The sequence below is a fragment of the Lytechinus variegatus genome, chromosome 17, assembly GCF_018143015.1.
Source record: "Lytechinus variegatus isolate NC3 chromosome 17, Lvar_3.0, whole genome shotgun sequence".
NCBI lineage: Eukaryota > Metazoa > Echinodermata > Echinoidea > Temnopleuroida > Toxopneustidae > Lytechinus > Lytechinus variegatus.
The window spans coordinates 27,133,984-27,156,353 of record NC_054756.1 but is presented as its reverse complement, the minus strand read 5'-3'; the positions used below and the strand labels follow the sequence as shown (position 1 = coordinate 27,156,353).

The following is a 22,370-nucleotide window of genomic DNA, read 5'->3' as shown; positions in this document are numbered from 1 at the left end:
CGGCTGACACTCTTATATTTCTATATTTTGGTCAAAATTATCAGTATAACATATTCATTATGCAAGGGGGTATAAAATCCAGGGTTTGGGCACAAAGGGGGAATGGAGCGCACAATAAACCGCTTTAATATTACACACTAAGATATGATCATGAGGATAGATGTGTGTTTGGGTATACTAATCACGATTGATTTTCTGGGGTTTTGGGGAGGAAGGGGTTACCACTATTGTTTATCGTTGCCCTTTGGTGATATTTTTTCAAAATTTCATATGAAATATGAGCTTTTATTTATGGCATTTTGGCCAACGATTTTTAATTCGTTAAAAAGAATTTAAATATTTAAGAATATGTGAATCTGTATGAAAGCAATCTTTTCATATTTGAAAAGAGTCTAAGGTATTTTTTCTAAATTTATTTCTTCAAAGGATGGATGAAAATAACTAACTAGCTCATTGGATTGGATACTGCTTAAAAATTGTTATTTCGAGAAATCAATTGACATTTCTTAGCACGTCTACCGTTCTTCAATACTCGTCCTTCGCATTTAGATATATCATTGATTTATTTCACTAGAGCGTAATCATGGGATGGGTCCCTTGTCCCGGTCCCTTATCCGAATTGGAATACTCTATAAAGCCCGGGTTACACCAAAAAACCGAATTCAGACCGATTCTAGTCGAATCCGACCTAATTCGGATGGTTTCGGTGGATTCGAATGGATACACCGAATCCTTCTTGAATTTTCATCGCATTCGCGGAGGGAGAACGGAATACTCCCGATACCACCCGAATACGTGTATTCGGATAAATTCGCAGTTGATTCGGTTACCATGTAACCCGGGCTCCGTAACACGAAGGTTTGCGATGAATTGCAAATATGTAAGAACCACACTGATTGGTTCCTGGTCAGTATTTTAAACCTAATGCGCGTGCAACCTTGATCTTGATTGGCCAGTCCATTTAGCGATTGAACGCTAATCGTTGTGTTACGGAGCCCCGGCCTTTAACTTGATAATGAATATATCGTGTGGGTTTTATACTGGAAAAAAACAATGATTCTCGCCCTTTGTGCATTGATATTCTTTTTCTTCAGAATTTTTAAAATCAAATTTATCTGGATATTTTTTATTCATGATTTCAAAATGGCACCCATCCATACGCAGACACTGGAACGATTTCTTTAATAGGGTGCTGGTTTGGAAGATAGAAATCACAAGCAAACAAAAACGGGTTTTCACAACAAAGAAGGTGATTTTGGTCAGGAAATATTTGAAAAACACACAAACAACTAACAAGTGTTTTCACTACAAAATGAATGTGTTTTGGGTTAACTCTTCACTTTCAGCATCGACATCTTGATTTCAGCACCCCCAATCAAACTGCAAAGAACGGATAACTCAGACACCATTTTTAATTTATGATAGTCAGTTTTATGGAAACACATATCAATCATTGCACTTCTTCATAACAAAATAAAAATGGAACACACAAAGCAGTACGTTAAAAAGGAAAAAAAGATAAAATAACTGCCATAATCGATAAACTTCACTTGTTGAAAAAATAACGATAAGAAAAATATATTTCCCCTAATACGATCCATTTGTTTTTTAATCACGCATCATGCCTGCATATAAAATCATTATTCATCGATAGTCACTCACTATTTCATTACATTAAATGAAATCATGCAAATTTAATTTCATATTACAATACTTGTAAGTACGCAACTACCAAGTACATTTGGCCCTCGTGTGATTGAAAAGAATCATAAATACTAGTACATGAATATTGGGGGGAAATCACCAAGTATAAATCGATCTCAGCCTCATATACAATAGAGAAGAAAGCGAAAGCGAAAGCGAACTACAAGGGAGTAGTTTCATGAAGCTAATCCTAAAATTACGCATGCCTTTTACAAAGGAATAGAATATGTACTTAGAGGGACTAAATCTGCTTGGGATTTATCATTTTAGCAAAGGAAATGGTCACGAGCAGTGCTTCAAGTCAAATAACTTTATGAAATACCCCGCTATCAAAACCATCTTCACAGCTGTAAATACATTATATCTATCAATAATAAGATTTATTTTTTACTTAAATAGTGTTTCACACAGACATACAAAACTATAGTACATTCTCATTGGGCAATTCCATAAAATAATTATGTACATCCGACCCCCTATGTGGGACCTTCATGAAATTTTAAGTCTTTGATTTTTCGTTCTTTTGACAGTCTGTATAATGTTCTCAAAGGACCGTGACTTGGTCAGTTTATAAAGTGAAGTAAAACTTGAGAAAAATGGGGGTCGGACGTACGAAAAGGTTGATCATTTTATGGAATTGCCCCATTATCTTTTCATCCAATGACTAATTGTTACTGATTAAAGCTATATTGTGTCAGCATATGCCCACTATACACTTAACATTATTATGTATTCTGCCAGATAAACACTACTTTCGTAAGCTGATTTAGCCAAAATATGCACACACGTAAATATCAAAATATAAAATAGTCATTTTCATATTTCATACAATACCAGTTTTGTACATTACACTGAGCTTAATAGTATATAAATAACAAAATATACATATAATATACATTATTTATATATTTACAACAATCATACAGAAAGGCTTCATTCTACAATTATCATAGACCTTTCTAACACTAAATTTCCCTTGCAAACACCCAAATTATAATGTTTTCCAGATAGTAAGCCATAACACTCATCATATTCAGGATTGAACTTTTAAATGAATCCCCTATTTTTCAAATGATTATATTCACAGATCTTTATTAAAAATATGTATTATATATTTTATTTACAACAAAAAACAATCTGTTTGTACATTTTAATTTTCCATTCTCATGATTATGTATTTTGTCATTCTGTTGAAAAAAAATCAATTTATTCATTTATTTATTTGAAATTGTTTTGAATTCAAAGATTGATATCTAGGTTTTTTTAAACAACCTAACTCGTCCAATTCTGTTATTATAACTGCATGATGTTATGGATTTTTGTTACATTTCAATAAACAAATAACAAAATTGTACAATAACATTTCCGGTGGTGTTGATATTACTCATTTGTAAAATAGCACACTTTGAAGAGTTTTTTTTAACAACCCAGCGAAACTCATGATAAATAACGGATTGATAAATACTAATATATACAAATTGAATTCTGTACAACCTACGAAAGTGGATTATCTATCACATTTACGAATATTAGAACATTCCTTTCAATAAAATCAGTCAAAATTCCATGTGAGCTTTTATGTACGTGATAAATATGAATAATAATTTTACATTCACGAGAAATTTGAAAGAATTTCCTGGAGAAATAATAATAATGAATTCAAATCACGGAAAAGTTCAAAGGGCTTGTACAGGCAAGAATAGATAATGATGTCGATGATGATGAAGATGATGATGATGATGATGATGATGATTGATTGATTGATTGATTGATTGTCTACAATGAAGGCCTATGCACACACATTAGTGTGAAGCCCCTTTCACAATTGGCGGTGCGACATCTTACAACCGATGCGACTGTGTGCAACATAATATTGTGACCAAATGATCGCAAACGATCGTAAGACCGATTGTGAAAGCCCCTTTACGGGTCCTATAGGGACTGATGAAACTTTATAGTCGTGCTCCATCGCACCTTGACAAGTGGGGAATTTTCGTTTTAGGCCTTTCAGCCATTTCGTAGTTTCACTCTGCGCATGATCATGGTGGTTTGAAATTTAATGAGATAAGCACCAACTTTGATGTCTTGATTATTCATAAAAGAAACTCTGCATTTAAGTATTTTTAAAAAGATGCATATATAAAATTACCCCAAACTATGCATAGCGTGAACATTTCTAAAGCAGTCGCACCAAAGTATCTGGCCTTGTTATAATGCAGCACAATTGTTTTTTTTAAATAGATCTAAATCAGTAGTGTTAAATTGAGTGGTTTTTTTTTACATATACACTCATGAAAGGATGAAACTCCGTTTGGTTTATACACGATTCATGAAAGTTGTCAACACCAGCTTTGGTTGATTTTGAATCAATCTTCAAATAAATATGTGGTGTCATTTTTTTTCCCGTTAACATGGGTAAATTGAAAGGATTCCCCCCTCAGAGTCGGTTCTGAGCAACATCATTGTCGCCATAACCCTGTCAACGTCGATATAAAAACACAACGGCGACATGATGTATCCCTGTCGGAAACCAATACATGAAACTCGTCTAATCTCTTGGTACTTAGGATAAGTTTTCTTGTAAGCTGGGATCAACGTAAACACAATTTCTGTGACTATAGCTTTTCTCACGGACTCATCTTCGCTTACTCTGCTAAAAACCCACATTTTACCATGGATCATATACCAGAAAAACTGAAATCGTACTGATTTCTGACAGAGTGGTGAGACAATGTGAAAATCAGCGCTGGGTTTACAGCCAATGTTCTATTGCACGCATCTGTCTAGTCTGCAAGCACAGACTCAAAGATGACACTTTAATCAATTCATTTACTATGTCTGGAGTGAAGGCTAGACTCCAAACTATCTGAAATATCTATGAAATAAAGGCAGTCACAGTACATAGTAAATCTAGTCTCACTACTTCAGACTCTATAGTATGCACTACATGCCAATTGCAAAACAACGGCCCAGGTCTGTGTCTACAGACTACTTACTGTCATCCTTTAGATAGCGACCTTGGTAGGACGTCTCAACCGTTGCATCTCATATCACACCGTGAACATGAATTCACATCTTATGAACCAACCTTTCAACCGCGGAATGAGCACCATCGGAAAGACTTCAATTCAGATTCGAACCCGGAACATTCAGAATCACGTAAAATTCGTCCGTTATTACGCACGGGTGCTAATAGCATGTTGCGATGATAACGTCTCTGCTTCCGTGGGTGGTAAGAGGGGGTTCTAAATGAGTTTCGATGGCAACATACTACTCTCACGTTTCCTCCGATCACTGCACACACATCGTACGCACGAATGAATGAATCCTTACTACTGTCTTGTAGTTATTCATTTTCGATACCTTAGTACTGTTAGTGCGCACAAAGAAGATGATCCTTTATAAGAGCTGCGTATAACGGGACTCGAACCCCGTACCTTCTAGTGGTTCATAAGCCATAGCTTCCGCATCACATGTCGATCACATGATTTCGGTTCCGAATTTCATACTGCAACTCATTCTTAAATCTCGACAGTTGGCGGGTTATACTGAATTCTGGCTTGTCGGTAAAATAGTTTCCGTTTTCTCCACACAATGACTCCAATGACAATAATGCAGACAATAACGCAAGCAATTACGCCAAATGCGATTCCAGCTGCTTTTCCAGCGCTGAACTGAGGGCCTGCATCGCCTATCCTTTCATCAGCTGTATGGAGTGAAAAGAGAGATTATTTTGTTAATTCCGGGAGTTATTTCAAACTTTACAATTACAAATGTCCTCAATTCTTTAGCCAAAATACATTTTTTTAATATAAAAGTAATGTTTGACTAACTTCCTTTCATTCTGTTCAGCCCATTAATGTTGAATGGAAATGTTAACATTTAGTCGTTTATATGAACATTTTTTGAAGAAGAGAAGCAACGACCATTGTTATGAAGAAAATAATATTTGTGTCGCCATTATAATTATTCTCATTAATATTATTTATATTATTATCAATATCATTTTTATTATCATCATCATCATCACCATTATCCCAATCATCAATATCATCATCCTCATCATCATCCTTTTCATTCTCACCCATGCACTCATATGTATGGAAACAAATCGCACCTTTCATGAGCACCACACGATACTCTTCCGTCCTCTGTCCGTCCACGAGCAAGAACTGGATTTCGGTCGTCGACACGAGACCAGTGACGTCAACTCCATACCTATTCGTGATCGTAACGGAGCCGTCATCATTGTCGGTCTTATTCATCGGCCCTTCCTCTTCGACTCCGATGTCGTCGGTGGATTGGTCGACCTTGAATGTGATGTTCGATGTCGCGCCGACTCCGCCCTTGATAAGCGTGAACCGGAGCGTTTCGGTCCCGTTCGGAACAAACCTTTTGCAAGTCGAGGATCCGTTATCTGTCGTGTTGCACTCCTTTACTCGAAGAGGGGGTTCTGTTATAAACAAGAGCAGGAAAAAATATTTAATTTCTCCCTTCTAGAATATTTATTTTACTCATAAATTACTTAGGTAAAAAATCATTTATAACTTACTTAAGTATATAAAATTCTCTAATTCTTATGTTTATTTCAAAATTATGTCTTCTTGAGATTTCTACTTTGATTGATGAAAATTGATGAACTTTTTGTAACTGTTTTAAATGATTATTCTTATCACGTTGATTATATTTTGTTATTTACGATATTTGTAAAGAGGAATAAAATACCACTCAAAACCAAAATCACAATTTGCAGTCATAGAGGACATTATTATCACAAGGCACAGGCCTATACGGAGACAAAAACCTGTAGAGATACTGCTGTAATTCAATAGCCAATCAAGAGGCAGAGGCTTCAATTAAGTTTTTTTAAATTATTATTGATGGACAGAGATGGGACTGTGAAGCTGCAGTGGTAGCACCAGGGTCTTTAAAGGAAGGGGTAAAATGGGAGCAATGTTTTAATGGAGTATTTACCCCACCCCCCCCTCCCCGCAGTAGCGTACACATGGGGGCTTGGGGCGCTTCCCTGAAAAAAAATACCACCACGAAAACAAAAGAGAAAAGGAAAAAGAAAAGGGTGAAATTTCTAAATACTATGTCACCATCTATCACATAATTGGATTTTTAAAATCAAAATGGCAAAATGTTTGCTCACTCATTCTGCTCGCCCGCAACATTTTATCAATTTTGCCCGATAAGTCATATCTTGCCCTCTCAAATTTTTTGGCTCGATACGCCATTCCCCAGCGATTGAAACTCATTATCCATATACAATGTATGCGAGGCTATTCTGCAGGGGCAGCGGAACGTCGTTTCGTTGGGAGGGGGCAAGCCAAAAAAGGGCAAATGTCAAAATTGCAAAATGGGCATTTGGGGGCAAAGGTGTATTTTCACCATGAGATTAACATCTGTGTGATGAAGTCGTGTGTTTTTGTAGTAATTTAAACTGAGCAACTTTTTTAAAGGAATTTCTGATTGATAAGATTTTTATTCGGTTTCATATTGCCACGAGTGAGCGGTTTGGGAAAATTTCAAATATGAAGTTGTAAAACTCGCTTTTTGGTCAATTATGGCGCTGATTACTGTTAAAATTAGTTAAAAGAGCATCTTTGTGAGATGTTGCGAGCGCAAATCACGAACTCAAACGTTTGAACATTTCATATAATCATACATGAAAAGGAAACATTCCAAGCAGTTTTCGTAAACATGAAAAAAAAGATCTGTTTATATTTTAAGAATTAACGCGAGCGCGAAGCGCGAGCTAATATTTTTATATACTGACCAGCAAAAAGACCTATTAATAAAGACAGTTCGCAGTGATCTATGAATAGGAAACATCTCTCACCAATTCAAAAATGTGAGTGCGAAGCGCGAGCTGAAAACTCGATTGTAACCATGAAGAGGATGGAAATATTAACCAAACAATTGATGTGAGCGCAAAGCACGACCTGAAAATTTTTATTTCCGACCAAAACCTGAACATTCTATGCATCTTTGTATGAATAATCTGCGTGAACACTTGAAAGACTGCATTTAGTGACTCATGTCAAGGAGAAATACCTCACCATCGAATAATGCGAGTGTGAAAACTGAACACGCTCCGCATGTTTTGTAACCAGGAACAGAACGAGTAACTTAAAAGCGCGAAACACGAGCCAAAAAATATTCAGTATTCAAACCTAAAAATTTGACATTCTAAGCATTTTTTGTTGCCATGAACAGGATGAGTACCTTACTTAACAATAATTGATGCCAGCTAAACACGCGAGCAAACAATTTTTTTAATTTTCTAACCTGGAAAATTGACATTCTAAGAATTTTTTGTAACAAGGAATAGAATGGGTACCTAACTAAACAATAATTGATGCGAGCACGAAGCGGAAGCCGAAAAAATTTCTAACTTTAAATGTATTATGTTTTACTTTAAGGGTATTTCATTTTTTAAAAGGGCACTTTCCATTTTGAAAAAAGAGCTTTTTTTTCTATGGGGAAATTTTAAGGGGCACGTGCCTGCGATTCTGCGTCCCTGGTATTCTGCGTCCAAGTAAGAAAATTTCCAAATTATTTTGATAAGTGAACTATACGGTTCCTTTTCCTTTTGACTTTAAAAACTAACTGGTTATCAAGCGAGCGTTTCATGACTTAAATCTCGTCAACGGCATTTACCTACCTTTAACTCTGACCGTCGTCCAAGTTTTGGCGTATGACTTGTTCGGCATGTTCGGTCGCACAAAGACGCACTCGTATTTTCCTGCTGCACGGTAGTCACTCCGGAGTGAAAGCGAACCGTCATCATTTAGTTTCGTCAAATTCGAGTTTGCACCGGTATATTTCACTCCCTCGTTAAACCGTGTGACGAAACTGCTTTCATTTTCTGTAAAAGAACAAAAAGAGAGGATAATCTTTAGACAAAATAATTATTTTTTGCCATTCACTAGAAACTGTAGTTACAATGACAGCATACATAATTTATATATATATATAGATAGATAAATAGATATTTATATTTATTTATACATCAGGCTTTGAGAAAAGTTTAGTGGGAACTATTTGTCCGAGGTTGGACTGGCAATCACTATTTAGTTATATTGCCAGTATACGGATCCTGTATGATGACCTGCATTGTAATCTAGACCCATTTCCACAGCGTTTTTTTTTCAAGTCATTTGGGCTTGTATTTTACTTCAATACTTTACTTTTACTTTTCCCCAATCGCTTTCAATGTGCCCCCTCAGATCACTCTATGGATTCAAAGCTTTCTCAGCAATCGACGTCAGATAGTGATAATGGGTAATGTGCAGTCTAGTGTGAAACATCCTGAATACAGGAGCACCACATGGGTGTGTGCTGTCCCCAGTACTCTTCTCTTTATACACAAGTGACTGTCGATGCTCCTCAAACCAGTGTAGTATCATCAAATATGCTAATGATACCGTAATCGCACATTACATTTCAGACGATGATACTGAAGCTTATACCAGAACAATTGGAAATTGTTTCAAATGGTATGATGATCATGTCCTTATTTTGAATGTATCGAAAACTAAATAGTTGATGGTAGGCTTCAGATGAAAGTCTATTGTCCATAAGACAGTTACATTTCACGGTGAAGAAGTAGAACATGTCAAATAATCCAAATACTTAAGTACGATTATATGTAATTCACTAAACTGGTCTAATAGTATTGTAACACTGCAGAAAAAAGCAAATCAGAGGCTTTATCCTGTAAGATCCTTGAAAAAGCTTCAAGGCAGAATCATTGTTCTTTTCTACAAGTCTATCATCCAGAGTGTCCTGATGCATAATATTGTGTGTTATTTTGCCAATGCAGCAAAATGCGACTTGAAGAAGCTATATCAACCCCGAAAAATTATTGTATAACGCTTTTAGGGTTAGACTTACCTTCCCTTGATGATCTCTACCTAGAAAGAGTCGTTGCTAAATTACAACAGATTATGCAGGACCCCACCCATCCACTCTACGATAATTTACTTTCAAGTGTTCAGGCATTCGTGTATGTGTACCATAGACTGATGTACACTAAAAAACCCGTTTGAGACAATCATTTGTCAACGTTGAGAGAAAATATCGAGCATGAGCATGCGCAGTTCTGCACCCATGAAAGTATATCGAAAAATATACAGAGGTATTTGCAGGGATATGTTTTCCTATTGAAATTACTTTTGTCACATGATCAGAGGGAAATATGTATATACTAGTATATATATATATATATATATATATATATATATATATATATATATTCTTTCCGAATGTCAATCATTGAAAACATGATATAAAAAGATATTTTCCACAAAAATAGAAAAAACAAGATTTAGTTATGCTTTGAATTCATTAGGCGTGTCAATTTCTTAGCACAATTACCCCCACCCCTTACCTTTAGAACGCCTGGATCCACCCAAGCATATGCAACCTCACACGGCAATCAAGAAACTTATCATCTTAATTAATTCATTCGATATGAAGATGTCAAATAAATCATCGTATAATACTCACTTTTCCAAAAGATGGTCTTTTGTGTCGAAAGATCGTAATCTTCCGAACATGGAATATTCACCACCGCGTAGCCCCATGTTACTGTTATGTTTCTTGTCTTGTCTGGTATACCTTCACCGGAGGCCGAGCTCCAACAGCCCACAGTACACACCACAAGAACGGCTAAAAGGAGATAGAGACAATTCATGATAATATAAATAAGGATATAGATGTTATAGATGATATTTTATCAACATTTTGACAGCAGTATAGTAGCAGTGGGTCACTGCTACTACTACTGCTGTCAAAATGGCAGTGGCATGAGGGTATCCATTGTTGTTGTACAGTGTCTTGTATAATAATAGTAGCAGCAGCAGCAGTAGTTACAGTAGTAGCAGCAGTAGTAGTATCATTGGTAGTATTTGTTGTTGTAGTAGTAGTAGTATTAGTAGTAGTAGTAGTAGTAGCATTAGTAGTAGTAGTATGATAGTAGTAGTAGTAGTAGTATAGTAGTACTATAGTAGTAGTAGTAGTAGTAGTAGTAGTAGTAGTAGTAGTAGTAGTAGTAGCAGTAGTAGCAGTAGCAGCAGCAGTAGTAGTAGCAGTAGTAGTATAGTAGTAGTAGTAGCGGTAGTAGTAGTAGTAGTAGTAGTAGTAGTAGTAGCATTAGTAGTAGTAGTATGATAGTAGTAGTAGTAGTAGTAGTATAGTAGTAGTAGTAGTAGTAGAAGTAGTAGTAGTAGTAGTAGTAGTAGTAGTAGTAGTAGTAGTAGTAGTAGTAGTAGTAGTAGTAGCAGTAGCAGCAGCAGTAGTATAGCAGTAGTAGTATAGTAGTAGTAGTAGCGGTAGTAGTAGTAGTAGTAGTAGTAGTAGTAGTAGTAGTAGTAGCGGTAGTAGTAGTAGTAGTAGTAGTAGTAGTAGTAGTAGTAGTAGTAGTAGTAGTAGTAGTAGTAGTAGTAGTAGTAGTAGTAGTAGTAGTAGTAGTAGTAGTAGTAGTAGTAGTAGTAGTAGTAGTAGTAGTAATGGTGGTAGTAGTAGTAGTAATAATTATTTTTGCCTGTATTAATAAAGAAATAGTTGAACAAATGAATGAATTAGATAAACAAAAGTGAAATAAAATACTCTATTGATGGATGGATGAATGGATGGATGAATGAATAAATGAATGAATGAATGAACGATCGAATGAATGAATGAATGAATGAATGAATGAATGAATGAAAGAGAACAGAAAATACTTTTTGGAATGTCTTGTTCGGACGATCCTTTTCAGGACCAAACATAACCCCCACAAAAGAAAATCACCCATGAATATTTTCCATTGTGTACCGACAAGCCTCTTCACTGAAAAATAAAGTTATAACGAAGAAAACCTTTTCCGTGTTTTGTGGAAATTTCCACATCACACACTGAGTGTGGGGAATTTCCAGGTACATGTAATAATGTGAGTCATAATTATTCAGTAATCATCAAATTACAATTAAGAGTGTATATATCATCCATGTTTCTCACGAGGGGTGTTTATTCAATCTTAAGGCCTGGTCACACCGCCCGAGCGTTGTTGGAGCGGTCGTGGAGCGGTAGGGAGAGAGGATCAAATTTCGTTCACAAAATTGGGGAAAAAATCGAAAACAAAAAAATAACAATCGAAATCGAAAATGGTGAACGGTAGCGAGTGGTGATGATTTTTATCTCTCTGCTCCACGACCGCTCCAACAATTAACGCTCGGGCGGTGTGTCCAGGCCTTAAATCGGTACAAATCAGTAATAATTTCGGCACAGCTCTAGGTCTCCATTTAATACAAATCTTATCATTGTTCCTTCCGCAAATCACAAGCTTTAAATTCTTCGCACCGTTTTACGTTATCTTGATAATAATAGTAATAATAATAAAATAATGATAATAATGATAATAATGTGGATCGTTGTGGCCCAGTGGATTAGTCTTCGGACTTTGAAACAGAGGGTCGTGGGTTCGAATCCCAGCCATGGCGTAATTTCCTTCAGCAAGAAATTGATCCACAATGTGCTGCACTCAACCCAGGTGAGGTAAATGGGTACCGGTAGGAAGTAATTCCTTAAAAAGCTGTGTGCGCTATGAACGCCTATAGCTTAGCCGGGTAATGGTAATATAGGAGCGCCTTGAGCACCTAACAAGGTGGATATGTGCGCAATATAAATACCCTATATTATTATTATTATTATTAATGAATAACATAGGTTTTATATAGCGCACGTATATCCACTTTGTTGGGTGCTCATGCAAGAGGAAATTTTTATATTACCCCGGCTAAGCTAGCGAGGATCCCGGTGCGCAATTACTTCCCGCCGGCACCCACTTGCCTCACCTGGGTTGAGTGCAGCGCAAAGAGGGGAAATATCTTGCTAAAGGAAAACATGCCGAGGCAGCGATTCGAACCCATGTCCCTCAGCTTGAAAAGACAAGTGTCTTAATCACTAGAGACCACGACGCCCCACTCATCCCTTACTCTTTTTACATAGAACTTGATATTGAAAATGAATACATAATGGAACCATGTTTGTAGTGCCTTTATGACAAATTTGCCGATTTGTCAATATCAGCCCAAGTGATTAATCGCTTAGCTAAATGTTACTAGGTCATTTTCTATAAATCCTTGTAATAAAAGACATAAGAATAATTTACTTTAACGTGTAAACTTGGTTTCGTGAAATTAATTTTGTGACATTTCATTTCATGATCAAAATGCTATATATAAGCCGTGGAGACGGTAAAATAGATTCTGTTAATCAGTCGCCACTTCTGCATCTCTCAGTCAACTAACTTTTTGTCTTATTGTCGTCAAAATCTCTACCATAATATGGTACGGCTACACAGGATGAGTATCATGAGTACGGTCCCGAGTACGGTTTATGTCATATAACTTGTAACGGTGCAGGAATCTCGGTGGCCAAAAGTAAATGGTTCAGAGGCGTCGATCCTGGGGGGCAGGGGGGGCGATCGCCCCACCAATGAAAATATTGGGGGGCAAACATATCATTTTGCCCCCCCAATAATTCCGGATATGGCAAAAAAAAAAAACAAGATTGTAAGGTTCAGCAAGCGGCGAGAATGAGATACACAACTCGTTCTTTATTTAAAATCGTGCTCAAAATGCCCGCTTTACTGATTGGAATATAAAAATTTTCAGCTCGCGCTTCGCGCTCGCATCATTTCTGTAGCAAAAACCCAGTTCTCATGATTATTATAGGTGAATGCAAATGTCCTGTTTTCACTTTAAAGCCTCAATAGAACCCCGGCTTCGATTTGCATTCATCTTTTCTTGGATATATATCTTGTTCTTTATCAAAAACGTCCATTAAACTGTCATTCTTTTCAAATCGAAAAATCAAAATTTTCTGCTCGCGCTTCGCGCTCGCATCTATTCTTCTTTTAGATACCAATCTTAATCATTGTTACCAAAAATGCTTAGAATATCAAGCTTTCAGGTCAGAATATAAAGAAATTTTAGCTCACTCTCGGCACTCGTACTACCTGTGTAGTGAGATATGTATCCTCCTCATGAGTTACTACAAACAGTTCTAAACAGGCACGCTTTCCCTGCCAGTATACTAAAAAAAATCAGCTCGCGCTTCGCGCTCGCATTAATTTGTTGGTGAGATACGTGTCTGTGTCTCATGAGTCATATATATCTATATATATATGTGTGTGTGTGTGCGTGTGTATATGTGGGTGTCTTGTTACTCTTGTACGATCCAGCGCCTTTGGAACGTTAATGATTTTGCCCCCCAATCTGAAAAATGGATCGACGCCCCTGAAATGGTTATCATCATCTATAGCTAACATGATTACACTAGTTGATCGATGCCTTCCTCAACCATATCCTGAATACAGATTTACGAGAGAGCATAGCGAGCGACACACGTCAATAAATGATTTATTTTGAAAAGTCGAGCCCGACACCACACGAAATACAAGACACAAATGAAATTTTAGGGAAGGGCATGTATTAGAGACCTCCCCCCGTCAGAAAAAAATTGAGGATGTGCCGTACACTTCACCCCCCCCCCCCCTTACGACATTTCTGTCTCATCAATAAACGTGTATGATATTCTCCGTTACAGCGGTTTTCCCACGTGGCCGGTCGAGGGCCCACAAGGCCGGCCGAGGGTCCACGGGATCGGTTTTATCTCATAACCACAACTATATAGTCAACAAATGGGGTGGTTCAGTTAATATCTAAGAATAATTATTCGAGTAGGAAAGGCTAGAAGTATTCAATACATCGACATATAGACAAACATATTGATTAAAGAAAATAAAATGTGAGGAAAAATCGGCCTCATGGAACATCCCACCCCCTCATGTCCCTCCCTGTTATCACAATCGCCACAATCATGCTGCGCTGCTCTTCTCCAGGTACTGTCGGAGCTGATTCACAATATTGCGGGAATTCCCACATGATAATGATATTGCGAAATGCATCCCGTTTCAACACTGCGATTTGCAGACGGCCGCGGGATATATGCAAGAAAATGATATTATAATGAGACCAGAAGACAAGAGGACGTGTGTGTAAAATACTGAGACGTTATCAAGAAGAAAGAAGAGACACGACGAGCCAGGGATAAGGCGAGGCAAGATGATAAGATGACATAAGATATGATTTGGATAGTTATATGACAAGATAAGACAAGACATTGCCAATTCGTCCACTCACCACATGGTCTACCTTCATTTAGTCTAATGCCATTCCATCCATCAACATTTCGTCTAACAACCATTTAGTCCAATAGCCATTTGGTCCAATCATCACTTTGTCTAATCACCATTTTGTCTTATAACCAGTTGGTCTAATACCCATTTTCTTGTCGTTCATTTTTCACAATTAATACTTTAGTTTAACATGGACTAAATGGCTATTAGGCTAACTGGCTATTAGACGGAATGACATCAGACTAATTGAAAGTGGACAATGTGAGTAGACGGACTAATGATAGACCAAATGGTAGTAGATGAGTTGGCAATTGGACGAATCGGCGTTAGACGAATTGGAAATATACCGACAAGACTGAGATAAGATACTGAAATTAGATAAGATATGATAGTGGTGTGCAGATAGCGGGGCTTGTGGCGTTTGCAATGAGAATGGGTATATTTACCCAGGGTAGATATTTGAGTTCAGAAAACTGTATAGGCCTTGCCCTTATTATCACACCGGCTTAAGCTCGGGTACCTGAGGGCTCAAGCATTCAAGGAATTACTTCCTATACCGGGTACCCATTCACCTCACCTGGGATGCGTGCAAAACAATGTGGGTAAATTTCTTGCTGAATGAAATACGCCATGGCTCGCAATCGAACCCACGTCCCTCAGATTGAAAGACAAGAGTCATAACCACTAGACCTCGACGCCCCCACGCTCCCACCCCATTTAACATTGTGTCTAATTTCAGGTTAGGACAGTACACACATTATACAGCTAAATCTTAGTCTAACGGAGTCCATATAATAAATAAATATTGGGGGTTGACAATTCATTCTGAATAATAATTTATGGGACTTTGTATTCACACAATTGTGGTGTTATTTATGTAAATTAATTGTACACAGTAAAACGCTGTTTAAAAAATTTATACAACGCTGTTTACTATATGAACCTTACATTAATTGTTTAAACAGTTTAAACAAGTGTTTAAATCTTATACAACAAAGTTTAATTTTCAATATATAATCTTCAATAAACTAGACATGATTGTTTAAACTGTTAAACAACTACTGTAAGGTTCATATAGTAAACAGCGTTGTATAAAATCTTAAACAGCGTTTTTACTGTGTAGTTGGGGAGGTTGCTTTGAAAGAAAAAAATAAATTTACATTGTGTAACATTTTGATACATTGAGTGACATATCATTCTGAGAAGTCCATGATTCAAGTAATTCAATTAGGCTATATTTTGTATTTGTGGAATATGATTATTCATTCTGCACTCTACTATTGTTATTAATCACCTTTATATTCAAAGTATGACAAGGTGATATCACTACAGGCGTCATTTATCATTATCAAAAATAAAATGGGACCAAGTTTGGTACCTTAGGGTACACCCGTAACACTGCATTTGATTTCGATAACTGGTCCATTTACTTCAGTTTACTGGCGATTACTTAAGGCATTTACTACTTAAAAAAGGGTCGAACATGCATTTCAAATAATTTAGCAATAAGATATGTTGATTGATCCGATCGAATGCTTTCGCGAAATCCATCAGTATGGATGTTGATATTGACTTCGATTTATCAGCGACAATTATTAGACCAAATGAGTTTTTACTCATTAACGCACCACGAACCGTCCTCTCTGCGCACTTCGATGCGAAAGTTAAGCGCACTGTATCTATTCCACGAACCGTCCTCTCTGTTACGTTGCCCACTGTGGCGTAAATAATTAACTTCAAGAAAATATAAAGATACGGGATGAAATTTTGGAACCAGAACTTCTTAACGAAGACACTGGTAAATAATTTGCTCTCCTTGTAGGTGCACTTATTGCTGGTTTAAAAAAAACTTTTCTTTAAATGCGTTTTCTGCAAAAGTAACTTTCGCATCGAAGTGCGAAGAGAGGACGGTTCGTGGTAAGTGCGACGTACGATTTGTCTCACAGTATATCACTAGCATTTACACAAAAAAAACAGTGGCTAATGTTTGGATTGATACATTTCTGACAAACCGTCTATTTTATTACATCTATTTTGTTCGATACAATTTTTAACTGTTCTAAATCACCGTGTGCGCTGATGGGGGTAATTATGAACACAAATGCATAAATTATGTAAAAATTTCTTATTCAAATCATGCGCCCCAGAAAAAAAAAACGAAATAAAATGTATCATCGTATTTTTTCACAACTAAATCAGAATTACAACTTATAAACGACTTGGATTAGTAAAGTCTGTATTCTCAAACACAAAATACAGGCCTCTTCTAAGAGGTCCTTGCTCATACATGTATTTTGCTTTGCATCTTCATGATCGACTTAAAATTTTGCCAAATAAATCTGAATATTTATTTATTCGGCACTTCAAACATATTCAAAATTACAAAGCAATATCAAACATTACATAAAATGACATAAAAATGATATAGGTACGTGGCAACATTAATAGCAGTTTGTCCAGTGCATCAGTTCATTGGCGGCGGAAGCCAATAAATTTAGGGGGTGTCCACCTGAAATTTTGGGATGGACACATGTAAAAAATAGGACAAGCGCCCCAAAAATTTTTGAGAAGCAAAAAAAAAAAAAAAAAAAGGTCATCAACCTAAATTTTAGGGGGGGACAACACACGTGTCAAGGGGGTCCACGTGAATTTAGGGGGGGACGCAGGAAAAAAAATTGACAAGCCAAAAAAAAAAAAAAAGGTTATCAAAACAAAATTTAGGGGGGGACACGTCCCCCCCCCCCCCCGCTTCCGCCGCCTTTGCATCAGTTTGTGGTCAGGTAAGAGGAGAGCAAACCTAATCACTGTGTCAAGATGGTCCCTCCGCCCAAAATCGAATTGAATTGAATCCTCCTCTTTTGTTCGACAATTTTGGCATTTCACTCTTAGAGTTGAGAAAATAATGCAAGGAGAACACTAGCGTACCTATGGGGGGCAGACTGCCCCCCCCTGACGTGTCACAACCCATGCAAGGGACGTATCCCTGCCCGCCCTGACGAGCCACCAGTGCCCCCCTCCTTTGAAGTTGAAAAGTTGAAGACTTGATTTTTGCTTGTCATTTTTTTTTCTGGTGCGAAATGTCCTTTTTATCCGGTTGAGGACCTTTTTTTGTTTGCTTGTCAATTTTTTTCCAGGTACGAACTCCTTTATTTGTGATTGAAGACCCATTTTCATTTTATTTTTATTTTTATTTTGGTTGTCAAATTTTTAGACGGACGATTTTGCCCCCCCCCCCCCTGTGGAAATTTCTAGGTACGCCACTGAAGGAGAAGCTATCAACAATTCATTGGGCGGGTGAATTGTCCGGCTTGAATATTCGTTCAGCCACCAAGACAGTGACCATCCATCATTTTCGCGCGTTCGAAAGAGCATAACAGACCCGGAGAACAGCATGAAACAACAGCAGCATCTTAACTATATACATGCAACATTAACCTGTTGCGAGGACGTATCAACGTATGAAATTCTCTTCGGAGTATAATAATTTGTGTATTTATTGTAATTTCAGATGAAAAAAAAAAACACTACGTTTTTGCTCAGTTCGGAACAAAAGAAACATAACAAGAAATTACAAACTTACCGGTTATGACAATGCAAATTCTCATAATAATATCACTTCCCCTTGTCAAGGCCTGATAATAATACATGAACAATAGCACGGCGATGTTCGTATCTAGCACATATCACTGCCCATAGGCGTCTCCATGCGCCGAGGAAAATAGACGAAGAATGAATTCGTATACATTAAAGATGTTTTGCAGACTGTCTCAATAAAAAACACTTAATAATAAACAAATAAGTTTCGAGGCGACTTAATTATAAATGAAGAGTGTGGGTGCCTCCTTAATGGAAGATTGGGTCGTATTACAACGTAGGCTTATTTATTGCAAGATCTTTAACTCCCTTCTTCACGCAGTCCATACAAGCGATCCTCTGAATAAATAATGATCCCAGAGACCATACTAAAAAATGCGACATCTACAAGATCACGAGACTGGATGATAATGGGGATTCCCCCATGCACTCTGATGTAAACACACATAGCGTGATTTCAGCGATTGGCGCACGCTCCGACCTCCGACCGGCGCGCGCAAAAATAACACGAGATCATGCCTAATATGGAAAATACATGTGTTTTTAGGATGTTAACAGTCGGAACACTATAAATTCGAGAAGTTCATGATAATCACGATCTCTATCAATAACGAAATACATGAAGCTCCATATCGCAATAAACACAGAACACTAGTGAGAGCGAAAACAATTATTTTGAGAAGGGAATAGGTCTTCCTATACACTGTTGATGTTGCCAAAGACCAGACCGAATGGACTGTTGATTGACCAACAAAATTTACGTATCATATTCTAATCGATAAAAAGTCAATATATCATTTTTAAGCCTAAAAAAACGATAAAGCAATCGGGTTGATTCATTTTTTCACATCTGTTTTTTTTTTACATCACAGTGATAACAATGGTGATGATGTAATTTCGCTTTAGATTCCGAATGACAGCGTGCACAGTAGAGGCCTATACAAAATCTCCACTCCCTGGGGAGTAATCAAGCAATGAAGAGTCAAGACACTATAATCATTAAGTCGGAGACAATCAACGACGTTTGCATCCCAACGCATGCCCATTTATACTCCTGGGTAGGGAGTGGCAATTAATAATGCCTTGCAAGAGAGTGCACATTCGTAGCCAGGTTCATGAGAGGACATCATGCCTCGGTCGGTGGTGGGATTTGAACACATGACCTTCTAGATTAAAAGCCGATATTCCAAACCAGTATAAATGAAAAGCGGTTTACAAGAAAAGTGAACACCGGAGAAACAAATAGTTCAACAATAATTAGAACAAAATTGAATTTAGAATAACAAACTCATATTTCTTAAACATGAATTATAAAATGTTTAAATGTGTAAAATCCGACGGAGATATCAGACAGGGACTGAGAAATGCGACTTCTTTCACACTCCAATCATCTATGAAAGGTATACATCCAGGATTCATAGATAATATATACACTTTCTATAGTATATTTAGTATATCCTTAGTTATTCTGCCTTAATGCCCCTCGGCGTGAAAAATATAACTCTCCTACATACAGGGTCAAAGTCCATCGGAGTCTGGTCGCTTTTAATTCTATGTGAGTTTGGAGAGAAAAAAAATCTTCATAAAATGTTGTTCACTTTGAGTCCCCCCCCCCCCAATTTTTCTCTTTTTGTTCAAAGATATGCTTCATTGACGTCTCTATTTGGATATGCTCGATATTGATACCAATGCTAAGATATAAGCCTAGTACTTTTCCACTAGTGTATAATGGAAAACATGTGGGGTTTCTTTGCTAAGTATTTCGACATATTCTGCGTTTACGAATTAACCGTATCATTTTATGTTGGAAGTAGGCTTACTCACTTCCCTGGTTGAACTTCGTAGAAACACTCGACACAAAAATAACAAAGATGAATTGAGTTATAAACTTCACTGTGGATTGTTAGTAACGTCAACATCTACAATGCATACATTTATTCAATATTTTTTTTAAATACGATGTATGCTTTATGTGCAGGGGTGTGCATCATAGGCGCAACATATTTGACACTTCAACCAAAACATGTCTAGCATGAAGACTACACGCCAAAGGCTTTGTCTGTATCACGATACCTAGTCTCACCACTTCAGACTCTGTATTATGCACAATGCGAATTATGAAAACCAATGGTCTGTTCCTGCAGACTATCAACAGTCCGTCAGCTATTCTTTATTTAAAAAAAATGATGGGAATAGACCTTTCATATCTAGTTATAGTGAATGATAACATTATTGTGAATTTCAATAGATGAAAATGATCGCATTAAAAGTTATTTGTGGGACAGTAGACGGGGATGTATAAATAACCTAGCATGGCATTCAATAAGATACCCATGTATACAAAATGAGTTTTGGCATACTTGAAACAAAACAGACTTCTCTCTCGGAAAACAAAGGCCCTATATATCTGCAACCTTTGGAGGGTAAATTGCCAATTCGTCCACTCACCACATGGTCTACCTCCATTTAGTCTAATGGCATTCCGTCCATCAACCATAAGGTCTAATAACCATTTGGTCCAATCACCACTTCGTCCAATCACCAGTTCGTCTTTGACCATTTCGTCTCACTGGTCTAATATTCGTTTTATTTCATTCATATCGCCCAATTAAACATTTAAGACCTAGTCTAATCAGACCAAATGGTTGTGGACTAAATGGCTATTGGACCAACTGGTTATAGACGTGTGGATCGGGTGTGGATATTGGACGAACTGATGGTAGCACAAATGATATTAGACGAGTTGGCGATTGGACGAATTGACATTGGACCAACTGAAATGGGTCACCTTTGCATGTCAGTCAGTTAAACGGGTGCACCTTTTACAGATCTTCCATCGTGGCATTGTGCACTGAATTTAAAGGTGTAGAGTTTAATCTCTTTTTTTTCTTAAAAGTTTAGAGCTACATGTGTGTTACATCATTTCTCCAAGCAAAAAAACCCAGAGTATTGTAATTTATAGACGATAATTCTGATCACGCGACATGATAAAAAAATAGGTAAAAAAAATGGAAACTTACCAAATGTATCTATACTTATGATCCTCCTCCTCATCAATTTACGTTGTTCCATGGTCAACGTAACGTTATCCTTGTTTGTTTCTTAAACACAATGTAAGCACTGACCAACACAACTGCTCAATGTGACTGCCTTGTACAATCTGAACGAAATTTCGGATTGTTTACATTTATATATCTCGTGGCGCTTGCATTGCATGTGGGAAAGTTCATGACGTATGGGGGATTCCCCTAGCTGACATGACTCTGTGTGTATTTTTTATTAACCAATCAGAACGAACCATCGGGCAGGTGGTTCTGTGATGGCGCGTGGATGTATGGGTGTGTGTGTGTGTGCGTGTGTGTGTTGATTAAGTTCTGTTTTTGTTTATGGTCCGGACACTCCCGGAGGAATTCACTCGTACTCGACGTGACAGCTTTTTGTTGATAAACATATTTGCATGTTCGTGGGCTCGACGAGTCGCCACGTGGCGTAGAAAATCTCGGTTTCGTGTTTGCTGAAGCCAAATCAAAAATGTTTTCTTTGTATTCCTCATGCCATATTAAGCTCAATCTCACAGGGGACAGTAGGAGGGAGTTGGAGACGAATTAGAAATGAGAGGGGAGGGGCTGTGTCGAAACTGGGGGGGGCGGGGCTCAGCACTATGATCATTTCTAGGGGTTAGGTTTAGGGTAACACTGTTTAACCCAGAGTTGAAGTACGTTGGTGGTCTTTCGATTAGTGTGTGGAATTTGGAGAGGATTGTCGCTGGAGCAATTGTCATGGAACTTATCTCGGGAAACGTGTAACAGAAGTGTAACTATAACCATCAAATTCTGATATTTGCATGTTCGACCCACCGCCCCCCCCCCCCCACACACAC

At 37.4% G+C, this 22,370-nt stretch overlaps 1 protein-coding gene across 2 annotated transcripts; it reads right to left on the bottom strand.

Annotated features, from left to right (window-relative positions):
- Positions 1–3,510: 3,510 nt before the first annotated feature.
- LOC121430867 lies at positions 3,511–21,734 on the bottom strand. 2 transcript variants are annotated; one of them, XM_041628290.1, is made up of 5 exons: positions 21,511–21,734; positions 10,222–10,383; positions 8,375–8,578; positions 5,822–6,157; positions 3,511–5,410 (listed from the first exon to the last, which is right to left on the bottom strand). In XM_041628290.1, exons 1-5 carry the CDS (start codon positions 21,560–21,562, stop codon positions 5,226–5,228), a joined length of 939 nt encoding a protein of 312 aa, XP_041484224.1. In that variant the 5' UTR covers positions 21,563–21,734; the 3' UTR covers positions 3,511–5,225. The 2 variants fall into 2 exon arrangements, with proteins under 2 accessions (XP_041484224.1, XP_041484223.1); XM_041628289.1 differs by lacking the exon at positions 21,511–21,734 and adding an exon at positions 18,477–20,985.
- Positions 21,735–22,370: the final 636 nt, after the last annotated feature.

Excerpts from the sequence above, each read along its gene's own strand:
- LOC121430867 (XM_041628289.1), bottom strand. The coding sequence starts at position 18,543 with ATGTATTATTATCAGGCCTTGACAAGGGGAAGTGATATTATTATGAGA. Across the intron at positions 8,579-10,221 it reads AAAGACCATCTTTTGGAAAA|AAAATGAAAGCAGTTTCGTC; the intron begins GTGAGTATTATA and ends GTTCTTTTACAG. Across the intron at positions 6,158-8,374 it reads GACGACGGTCAGAGTTAAAG|AACCCCCTCTTCGAGTAAAG; the intron begins GTAGGTAAATGC and ends TGTTTATAACAG.